Below are 11,137 nucleotides of genomic sequence, written 5' to 3'. Positions count from 1 at the left end.
AGAAAAAAGTGGGTTGATTTTTTTTATAACAAGACAAAATAAATAAATCATGAAAATGCATTGGAAACTTTTTTATTACAAATAAATGTATATGGTATGCTTAATTGATACATGACTGACTCAAACATCATTATCCAAAACATTTGTACAAGCACTGACATAACCTCAGTTACTGAAACGCAACGTCAAAAGTACAATTTATTTTTCTTCAAAACTACTATTGTATTTGGAGGCAGTTTGACAGGAATACAAAAAACTGCATTCAGAAGCGTCCCTTAAACCTCTGTGCTCTCGTCAACAGCTTTGCGTTTTCTTCTCCTTTTCCGTTTCACCTTTACTTGGGCGCTGCCCTCCTGCTCTTGTTTCTCCGCCGTCTCTCTGCCGTCTTTCCCAGATGGCAGAGCAGATTTATCAGGTACAGACTTTGCAGACGTGGTCTTCAATCGATCTCGCTTTTTTCCTTTTTTGGGAGTAGGGCTCTCCTCTGCTTGACATTTTTGCTCTTTAAAATCTGTTCCTACACTTTCATCTTCACATTCAGTTGCTTTCTTTTTCTTCTTCTTCATCTTCTTGGGCAGAGGGCTCTCAGTCTTATCTTCCTTGCTCTGTCCTGATGGGTCCTCAACATCAACCTTCTTCGTGGTCACCTCCCATACTGGTGGTCGCAGGACTTCATCTGCAGACACCACTGCCTGCCTTATCCTCATGTCCATCTCTCCGTCGCTTTCGCTGTTGACCACAGCAAATGAAAATGGATGTCAACATAACTTGAAGTCGGATTGAGATCGATCCTGCCGAATTAAGGTAGAAATCCCATGTTTGTTGGTTAATTCCATGCAAATGTTTTTTACCTTGAGCTGGGAACACGCCGGCATTTCACAGGACATGGTGGTTCATCGAATCTTTGACCTTGGTTCGATGTTGCAAACAGTTTGAAGCCTGTGACAGAAAATGGTTATCACAGTTGTTATAAAGCCAAGTAGCCTATCAACAAAAGGAACATACTGCATGTTGCAAAAAAAAGTACCGAGATCATCATCCTCCAACGTGCTTGAGCTCCGGTGAGATACAGCTCCTGCTGGCTTCTCTGAAATAAAACTGATGAGCAAAATGTGTTACGTGAATGCTTTTATGATAAGAAAGTGTTGATCATTATGAGCAAAATATTGATCAAACCAATGTACCCGTCAAGCATATGCTCCAACTTTTTGGCGACGTGTGCACGAAACTCTGGTGTCACCTGCAGCTCATTACAGTCATGTTGATGGTCGGACACAATCAACCTGTGGAGACAGCCCAATGTGACTATACATCATTCTCTTCATTATTTTGAATAACAATGTTTAGAACGTGAGTGCAAACACTTTCAGAAGGGGACCCTCATTGCACCTGGGTGATAGCAGCTATTTATAGATTGCTCGACAGTCTTATCGTACTGCATACTTTGCACGCATTACGCATTACCAATTTAAAAAAACGTCAGTTATATACAGAGCTCGGTGACAATTAGTTCTATAAATGCTATAATAGAATAAAAATAATCTCGGTTCCAGCAATGCAAACAGTATGATTTGTCAGATGAACAGCTTTTAAAAATCAGCTAGGTTAACAGTAGCTCTACATGGAAAGGACAGTATTTTGCTTTCGTACTGGATACAACTTTTACTGTATGCATACAGAATGCAACACAACATACAGTCAGTAAGAATAGGGGACAACTGAATTTACCTCCGCGTTGGTTTGGGTTCTGGATGTTTTTTTCCTGCATCTTAAATACACAGAAATACTTACATTAATAACTGCATATTGTGCAGCTGACTGCGTTGCCTAAAGTGCATTCATTGGCATTATGTTTGTGCATTTTACGTTTAACATAGAAATATACTATGTGTTAGGCATTTGGAAGTTGGTTGATCAATTCACTGGAGTTCCTTTTATCGTAGAAGTTGTTGACAAATATCCATATGACGGTTTGACCCCGAAACGTATATATAAGGTTACCTGTCTTCTTGGGACCATCCACATTCCAAACGGCCTCCTTAAATTTCTCCAAATCTTCATCTTCACTGCTACTTGAATCACCAGACCCAGTCAATGCTTTTTTACCGGAGGCCGCCATGATGAAAACACGTGTTGTCTTGCTTCGCCGCAAGGAACTCTGGGTAATGGTGTCTGTTCTGTTATATTTACACATCAACAAACAGAAGGTATTGTAACTGTACCTTTTGCTTTTTAGGTAGTGCTCAAAAATCCAACATATGAATTTAGGATTTGAAATTTTGGAAAAGCAAACACACAATACCAAAGCAGTTAAGACCCACATATATTCATAGTATTTGAATGAATCTGAATGTATCAATATTGAAAAATAACAATAACTATGTAGCCCATGCTAATAAACGTTAACCAATCTACTATAAACCTACACTTGCTTCTGATACCTCAGAAATGTTGCTAGCACAGACTAATGTCAATGACCATAGCTAATCATATAATTTGTATATGGTAATAATGGCAACTAGTTCTAACAAGTTTGTCCTTCAATCATAATACATATCAATTAAAAGTCAAATTGTAAGGGATATTCCAAAAACAATTGAAAAAAGACAACTAGTAATTAATTGGAAATTCATTTGTTTAAAAAAGTAAATATTAAAATACATATTCCATAAGTAACGGAGCACATGACAGGAAAAAAAACAAAAACAATCTTCAGCTTATTGGTTGAGGTGCAGCCTGTGTTATACAGCTGGGTTAACTCTGCTGAGTTAAAGGTTTTAGTAATTTCATTGAACAGATTTACATACACAGTGTGGAACACAAGGCACAGGAATCCCACGCTATGGTGGAGAGAAAGGGTGAATTAAAGGGATCAACAATTCAAAGTCAATCATAATTAGACATATGGTGGAGCACAGGGATGAATGGAAAATTAAATATATAACTAAAATGGCTAATGATTAACTGCACTACAACAGTCTATTCTTGGCAATACTGTATTACACCCTGGCCCATGCCTGTGTCCTTCCATTTGGGATTAACAATTGCCATGTAGAAAAGGTAATGTCAAGTCACATACAAAAAGGTAGTGCCAAATCACATACTAAATGTGGTGTCAAATCAACATACAGAGTGATATCTACCAACATGTTTGACTGGAGTATATCAAACAAATCTAGACTACTTCCTGACACTTATCCTATATATGTATTATAGAAACAGTTAAAAAAGCAGTAAAGTCAAATACATAACATAACAATCCAACAGCTCAAAGACTATTTCTTCATTCGTTAGTCGTTTTTTGTGAACAGTGTTGTAGCGTCGATAAACATATGATGAACATCTTATGAAGCCAGTTTGGTGTCATTTTGGAAGAATGCTGTTTCCCATGTTAGGGAATGAATGTGTCAAGAAAGAACCCTTTGCCACTAACAAAATCTCTGCAGAGTGCATATCCTCAAACCCGTGTCATCAATGCACATGTTCTGGTCCCTTGTGCCTCATCAGCCTCTACTGACCCCCGTTGTAGGCATAGTCTGCCTTGTTGTGCATTATAAGTTTGCTGTCCACAAAGTAGAAGCTGTCTGATCTGGTTTCATACGGGTGCTCTACCATGAGGCGTACTGTTGAAAAAGAGAGGGGGAAGAAGTTAGGTTTAAAATATAAATCTAAATGTTTGAATGGAGAATAACACTCGTAGACGTATAGACTCCTAACTCACTGAGGTCCTCTGGAAGCTGGGGGAACTCGTAGATGTGCTCGCATGTATTGCAGCTATTGGGAATGCAGAATCCAAAGTCAAAGTCAAAGTTCTTGAGGAGGCGCCCTTGGAAATAATGCCTCTCAATCATACGGAAGCTGTTAATAGGACTGTCCCCGACTGCAAACTCAACACTGGGGTTTGAAGAGGAAAAGAGAAGGGGAGACCATTGTTAAGCCTTGAGATACACATTTATATTAAATTAGCAAAATGAGTTTGGTTTCAATTATTTAAACAGCTTTTCGTCACTTACGTTGCACCAACAGTGCGAAGTTTAAGGAAGGCAGGGGTAAATTGATACCGAACAAAACGGCCAGCACTGGTGTCCACATCCCCAACCACGTCTTCATGCTCCGACGGGTCTATTTTTTCATTCACAGTAAAACCTCATGTCAAAATGTGCTTAGTGGATGGTTAGAAAAATAGGACATTTCACTTCCATAACTTTCATTTTCTAACTTGGTAGAATAGCGTTAACTCGTCTAATGTTTTCGAATCATCATTAAACTAATAAATATAATACGTCATGCATTCAGTAGATTGATGATACATTAGTACTTAAATATGCCAGGTGATCTGAAGCAGAGAGGTCATAGTTGACGGTTCTGCCCAACATCCACTGGACAGTGAGACCTACCGCAGTTTGGTGGCTTTGCGATCTCAAACAGCACCGTGCCCGTCTCCAGGTCTCGGATCTTAAACCGGGTGAAGTCAACGTTGTACACATTGTCTTCGGGCTTACATAGATAGTCTGAAAGTGATATCCAAGTGCAACATGTAGCTAAATACATACAGAAATAAGCAAATATGGATTATATAAGTGTCGCTAGGTTTTAAATTAATAGATACACACCCTCGGTGACCGCACGGAGCCCCAGGACGTGGTCTGGGGATATGTCTGTCCCTAACGCCCGCAGCTCATCCTCTGTTATCACAGGATATTTATCGGTCTGATTACGTCGCGATATTAGTTTCTTTAGCATCCCGCCGGCGGACTTTCGTTCCATTGAGTTGACAGCTGGGCTAACAGCGGTGTCCGACTGTCCTTTGATAGTGTGTGCGGTTTTCTTTCTGGATCCGTTCATATCGGTAGTGAGTGGAATTAAGTGAGACAACTGCGTTATTTGCTTTTAGCGATTTCAGAAAAAGCTACGGTGAATCCAAGATGGCGCCTATGTGTGTGTGGGACACAAAAGCTCGACTGTGATTGGCTGTGAACGCGGCCGGTCGTCTTAGTTACCAGAGAGATGCTCTTGAGGTGAATGTTTTTTCATCTCTACGTGTGTCACCGGTTACTAGTGGTGTTGGTTTGGATTTACCTTCATCCAAATGGGGGCTAATGTATCAAGCTACCTAGATACAACATACTCCTGAATTTTCAGTAATATTGAAATGAGGGGTACCTCATCTAATCAGTAATTTCCTTTGAAATGGGTTCTTGGTATAGGGTTATTATATAATCCAATATTGACACATTTGTGATAATACAAATAACATTTGAACATAGTTAGCTATATATATGAGATAGCATTTATTTTATAATTTATTACGTATTACCAATTTCAATTGAATACACATTTAGTCAAGTCATTATTAACAAGCATGGCTATGCTATTGATCGTGTATATTATTTACTGTGAACTGAACTATTGTTAACTATGAATATTTATTTAAATCATCGACAAAAATCAAAAAGTATAATTTTGAAAAACAAGTAAATGGTTAAACTATTTGATTAATCCAATTTTTAAAAATTGGATCAATTTTTAAAAATTGAATCTGCTATAATCAACGAGAATCGATATTTAATCATCTGCCCCCTCTGATAAATATATTTTTCACTAATTCAATTATACCTAGAAAATGCATTTCCTGAGTACTGTAGTACAAAGTGAGGTTGAAAATATTTTTTTAATAAAGCCACATAGATTTCGACATAAAGAAACGTTAAATGGCTTAATTCAAGTGAAGGGATTTGAACAAAAGTACAAAAGTCTAAATGGAGTAAACAATGTTATCATGCACACCATTTAAGAAAATGTAAATGGTTGGAATCAAATAAAGTGACAGCTGAATGAAAGTGCAAAGCATTGCTAAAATGCAGAAAATGTAAAATTAATTGAACTGAAGAATCTGAAAGGTCAAATGTATTGCATTGTGTGTGTGTGTGTGTGTGTGTGTGTGTGTGTGTGTGTGTGTGTGTGTGTGTCTGTGTGTGTGTGTGTGTGTGTGTGTGTGTGTGTGTGTGTGTGTGTGTGTGTGTGTGTGTGTGTGTTTGTGTGTGTGTTTAAGAGAATAGCGAGCCGGTGGTGATTAAAAGTAGCCCAATAGAGCGGGAAGAAACGCCCAATCTGGCAACACTGCCTGAACGTCCTCCAAAAGTAGCACAATCCGGCGGGAAAAACCGCTCAATCTGGCAACACTGCTGAATGTCCTTAAAGGGTAATTCCGGTGTAAAATGGATTCATAATATGTTTTGTATGATAACGAGTTGAAACGTTCGTTTTGGAGCACAAAAACCGTACATAGACGCTTTCTTCAGTTGGCTGTTTTTAGCCGATTCTATCAAAATGCTATAAACTTGGAACGATGGGGGCACTGGTTATGGTAAAAACTAAATCGTTATTTTAAACCACTTAAAAGGCTAAAAGTAGCCAGACACTTCTTTGGTAGTATAATAAGAGACTTAACATATAAAAATAGGCATTGAGAACTTTGTAAGTGTACAGATTGTTTATTAAAAATGATATTTTATACACACAATACCATCAGTAGATCACCCGTCGACGCCATTTTGTTTTTAAGACTCAATAGGTAGATTGACGAACACAGAGATTGTGACATCCGTTAGCAACACGCAAGCTCTGTGTAAAGGTAAATCAATGAGACCAACTGAAAACAAAGCCGGTATGAAACTAAAACTGTGATTCTGAAGAAATTTTAAATGATATCGAAATTCCGTTTGGATATTATTGAAGATACAAGTATGTAGATTTGTTCAATGGTTTGAACGAAAGCAAAGGGTTGAAAAATTATTGAGCTACGATGTCTTAAGAAGTAGGAGTGTCAGAATGGGCAGACGTCTACAATGAAAACAGATGAAAATGAAGCTGGTGTTACACCGAATTCTGCGACCCACCGAAAAGTGTGACCCCAGGGGGTGCTGTAAGCTGAAAACGAAGGCGGTATGAAACTAAAACTGTGATTCTGAAGAAGATTAAATCATATCGAAATTCCGTTTAGATATTATTGAAGATACAAGTGTGTAGATTTGTTAAATGGTTTGAACAAAGATAAACGGTTGAATATTGATTTAGTTAGGTCGTAAACAGTTGAAGTACCAGAGGACGGCTCCGTTGTCCTCCCATTGACTCCCATGTTAAAAAAAGATAGTATTTTAAAAGTAGAATATTTTAAAAAGTTTAAAATATGTAAAATATCTGAAAATATATTCCAAGCTATTCTGAACATTTTAAAATTGGAATGGAGTCTCTAGGTGAAAATTTGAGGAAGGAGATAGAAGAAAGAAAGAAAGAAAGAAAGAAAGAAAGAAAGAAAGAAAGAAAGAAAGAAAGAAAGAAAGAAAGAAAGAAAGAAAGAAAAAAACCTAAGAACAATAGTTGAGTGCTGCAGGCAGCACTCACCTAAATACTGTACTGTGGGAACCCAGCAAGATGAAGGCAGGTTCTGGGGACATGTTTCTAGGTAACACCAAACATTTCTACTGCTGAAGTTGGGATGGTTCGGGTAAAGTCAAGGTAAACGCACCTCCTGTCCTCGGAATATCTGTTCAAGTTAAGTGTGTAGTATCACAGTGATTGTTGTTATTTCTACAGATATTTGCTGTGTGAAATAAACATCTCCGTCCCATCCAATCGGTTGTTGCTGGAAGACAAAGCGATCTTCTCGGCAGTAAAAGATGCAGTGGCGAGCATGCACGGTGACTATGGAGCGGCACAATGCTCCATTGGATTCTCAGGTAATTCCGACTCAGAGCGGTATATCCTTTGCTTTTCTTTTTATTAATATGCCCCCCAAGTTGGGACCAGTTTACCTGGTCCCAACTTGGGGGACCTTATCTTTTCTGCATAATGACTTGCTCATGCGAATAAATATCCGTGACAATGTCCTTATGTTTCTCCAGTCAAATACGTGAATGCACTCACTGGCATAATGCTTATACGCTGCCCCAAAAGTTCTTACCGCCTCATCTGGTCTGCGCTACCTTTCGTTACCAGCGTGGAACATAAAGGAAGGAAAATCCCCTTTTTCCTCAACTGTTTGCATGTCGGAGGTAAGCGGGTTTTCAAAAGCAATCACTCAAACATATATTGTTCCCTCAAAGGTTTTTATTTGTAAAGTGATATTTTGGATAACATTTTAGTGGTATGATTGATAGATCCGGTTCCACATCAATATTTAAAACCACATTGTATTTAGAAATGTAGGCTAAGATGCACCCACAATGCTATCTGTGTTAAACTAATTGTTACTGGCAGATATGGGTTAAAGCTAGCCTTGTCCTACCAGACTCTCGTACTTAATTTCATTTGCACAGAGAGTCTGGCCACTCTCCAAGGACAAACGTTAACTAAATTGAAGGCCGGTGTCTGTTGGAGTTAAAACTATTGGATCTGCCCAGTGCCACTCTGGATCTGCCATAACTAATCGCTAACATTTGGTCGTGACAGCCACTCCCTCTGTTCGCTGATTGGACGGCCAAAAAATTGGCTGCAGAAAATCAGAGAATATACCTCAAATCCAGACGTAGTACTGAAGGGAAATTAACATTTTGGCGGGCAGAGCCAGGCTAGGTTAAAGGAGCTGTAGGTACTATTTTTTTATTTTCTGGTTCGGGGAATCAATCTTAACTGTCAATCAATGCAACAACTTTTCTGTTAGTAAACAGTAACTTTCTTTTGTGGGCAGGGCTTTGGGTGGAGGCAGTAGAACACCTTAATGCGGAGAAAACACTAGCTACTCTCTTTTTAAAATATAAATAACTTGACTGAATATGTCCAGCTTGAAAAGACGCGGAAGGTGCACACATTCAGCAGAGTGGGAGAATGTAAATGGCTGTTTTCAGACAAACGTGTCTTAAAAGTAATTTGCAATTCATATCTTTTCTCGCCTGGAATGCTTCGCATTAGCATGCATTCTGAAGTTAGATCTTTTTTTCTTCTTCTTTTCCATGGATCTGGCACGTCAGCCAGAAATAGCCAAACAAATTCACAAATGCCATCATCCCACAATTCCTTGCGCCACATGATAACGCGTCCAATACAAATTGAATGGGAGGCGTCGCCCAACGTGAGACCACACTTTTGGCTGGGCCCGAGCCATCAGAACAGCCAACATAAGAGTGGCAGCAACGTATTCGCAAAGACAGCCACAATGGGCAAAAGTCTGATCAGTGAGAATGAAGCTGAGGGGACTCTCAACAAAAAGACATCTCAAATATGAGACAAATATAAGTTTCCATGGTTAATCAAAAAGTTTGCTTGCAAGTTATAAGTATTACTTTTGAGAGTTCCTTTTTTTTATGCATTGAGTTTGATTCGACCTCAAAGCCTTGTTTTTTTAAGTTGAGTAATATATGTTTGTTTGACACATCTGACTGAACACCAATATAGCTCCGCCCACATTGCAACTCTAAAGGGCTTTTTATGGTTCCACGTTCCCGCCACGCAAGGGGGTTACGGACCCCTTACGTCCTTGCGTACCTTCCTTGCGTCCACCGCAAGGGCCGGACGTGCGCCTCCCAAAAATCGTAACCTTTTGTCGAGGCGACGCAGCAGCAAGGGCTGTGATTGGTCCGCTTTCTAAAACCCGACGCAGAACCATAAATGTTCACGACTGCCTCGAAGCGTCTGCGTGGTCTTTTCGTTGCAGGAACGTGGAACCATAAAAAGCCCTTAAGGCAGATGAATGATGGTGGGGAGGAAGGGGACGTTTGCTTTTTTGTTGTTCCAAATCTGCTTTTGGGTCTATTTTGACAACTTTTGAAGTTGACCTACACCAGCTTTGAGATTGATTCAGAGTGTTGATGGAGAAGTGCAACTTTGACTTTACTAGGAAGAGCCAATCATATGTTCCGGGTACTAAATGTTTTTATTTTCTCTGAAGGAACAATCAGAACATGTCAGAAGTTCCTGGTTCGATACAATACCCAGCAGCTCCATAGAATGCTCCCTCAATGTAAAACCAAAGGTAAACACAACATAAATGCCCAATTTATTTTTCACCATTCTAACCTATACTACTTCACCTACTAGTTTGTCCATCTGCTGCTATTTTGTCTACCGAAGTGAATCGCCTGCTGTAATTTTGAATTGACTGTTGCAGATGAGAAAACTCATGTTCGTCGTGCCATACTCAGCTCTTCCACAAAAATGCTGAAGGGAAAAGAACATAAAGAAGAGAGAGACTGAATTCATAACTTATTGTTAACTACATTGTTTATCATGTTACTTGATATCTACTTAGTAGATGGTATGAATTATGCCCCACTAAAGTGTTAATACAAAATATTTGTTTGTTTTCAATTGATTTTAGGGGACATCAGAATTATGTGAAATAAAGCTTGCACCAGATTTGTTGTGTGTTTTTGTAATCTATTATATCCCCAGTTGCGCTGTTTACTTCCCAAGCTGTTCTGGATTTGATTATAAAATGGGTTGTATACGTTTTGTAGTTCTGCTTATATATAAAGAGCCAGTGAACCTGAAAACGTTTTTAATTGATTTAAATAAAATATATGCTCGTCAACAGAGTAATCTATGCCATTTTATCAGGTACTGAAATAAGTCCCCAATATAGCGAAAAATGGGGGAACAACCTATGTTAGACCATTCTCCCCAAAACACAGCGTTTCACTTTTCTGCGAACGCAGTTAACAGTGGGATGATATTGAGTCAGACTGTAGCGTTCCCGTTTGTCTTTGTGGGCATCCCTACACAACAAGTCGGGAAGAACATGGACGCCATCGGGGTAGCAGCTGTCTCGGTAGTCCTGGACGCTTGCCTAAAACACGAGAGCAAGCTTGTAGCTCATCTAAAAAAGCTACGGGATGAGGAGACAGAATAGAAAATCAAACGGTTTGTCCACATTTCCGTATGTTTAGTCGTGTATAGACGTTTTTGCTGTGTTTTTTAGTTATATAAATATATAAAGCATCTTTAAGTCGAAGGCTAGCAAAATAGCTGCTGGTGTGCTAAAAACAATAGTGACGTTGACTGTTGTGATGCCGAAGGGTTGCTCTGTACTTCTACACTCTTACGCATTTCTTGTAACAACTTTAATATAAATGCATTTGAGAAGCTTAAGATAACGTTTGGGCGAATGTGAATGTAACCTGTTTAAAGGGGACATATCATA

General features: G+C 39.0%; 3 protein-coding genes across 3 annotated transcripts; 1 reads left to right on the top strand and 2 right to left on the bottom strand.

Annotated features, from left to right (window-relative positions):
• Positions 1-121: 121 nt before the first annotated feature.
• cUnh12orf43 (chromosome Un C12orf43 homolog) lies at positions 122-2,119 on the bottom strand (the record flags this gene model as incomplete). Its single annotated transcript, XM_079736442.1, has 6 exons — positions 122-729; positions 852-939; positions 1,028-1,098; positions 1,185-1,283; positions 1,729-1,768; positions 2,002-2,119. The coding sequence occupies 6 exons, from the start codon at positions 2,117-2,119 to the stop codon at positions 276-278; spliced, it is 870 nt and encodes a 289-aa protein (XP_079592568.1). The 3' UTR covers positions 122-275.
• Positions 2,120-2,695: 576 nt separating this feature from the next.
• Positions 2,696-4,886, bottom strand: unc119b (unc-119 lipid binding chaperone B). Its single transcript, XM_079745765.1, has 5 exons — positions 4,614-4,886; positions 4,398-4,511; positions 4,014-4,122; positions 3,722-3,894; positions 2,696-3,623 (listed from the first exon to the last, which is right to left on the bottom strand). Exons 1-5 carry the CDS (start codon positions 4,843-4,845, stop codon positions 3,511-3,513), a joined length of 741 nt encoding a protein of 246 aa, XP_079601891.1. The 5' UTR covers positions 4,846-4,886; the 3' UTR covers positions 2,696-3,510.
• A 2,543-nt stretch (positions 4,887-7,429) lies between these two features.
• On the top strand, positions 7,430-10,339 carry pop5 (POP5 homolog, ribonuclease P/MRP subunit). The gene is made up of 5 exons (XM_079755090.1): positions 7,430-7,518; positions 7,597-7,739; positions 7,905-8,054; positions 9,887-9,970; positions 10,106-10,339. Exons 1-5 carry the CDS (start codon positions 7,499-7,501, stop codon positions 10,189-10,191), a joined length of 483 nt encoding a protein of 160 aa, XP_079611216.1. The 5' UTR covers positions 7,430-7,498; the 3' UTR covers positions 10,192-10,339.
• The last annotated feature ends 798 nt before the right edge of the window (positions 10,340-11,137 follow it).

This window comes from Pollachius pollachius (assembly GCF_949987615.1).
Source record: "Pollachius pollachius genome assembly, chromosome: 1".
NCBI classification, from domain to species: domain Eukaryota; kingdom Metazoa; phylum Chordata; class Actinopteri; order Gadiformes; family Gadidae; genus Pollachius; species Pollachius pollachius.
This window is presented reverse-complemented; position numbering and strand designations above follow the sequence as displayed.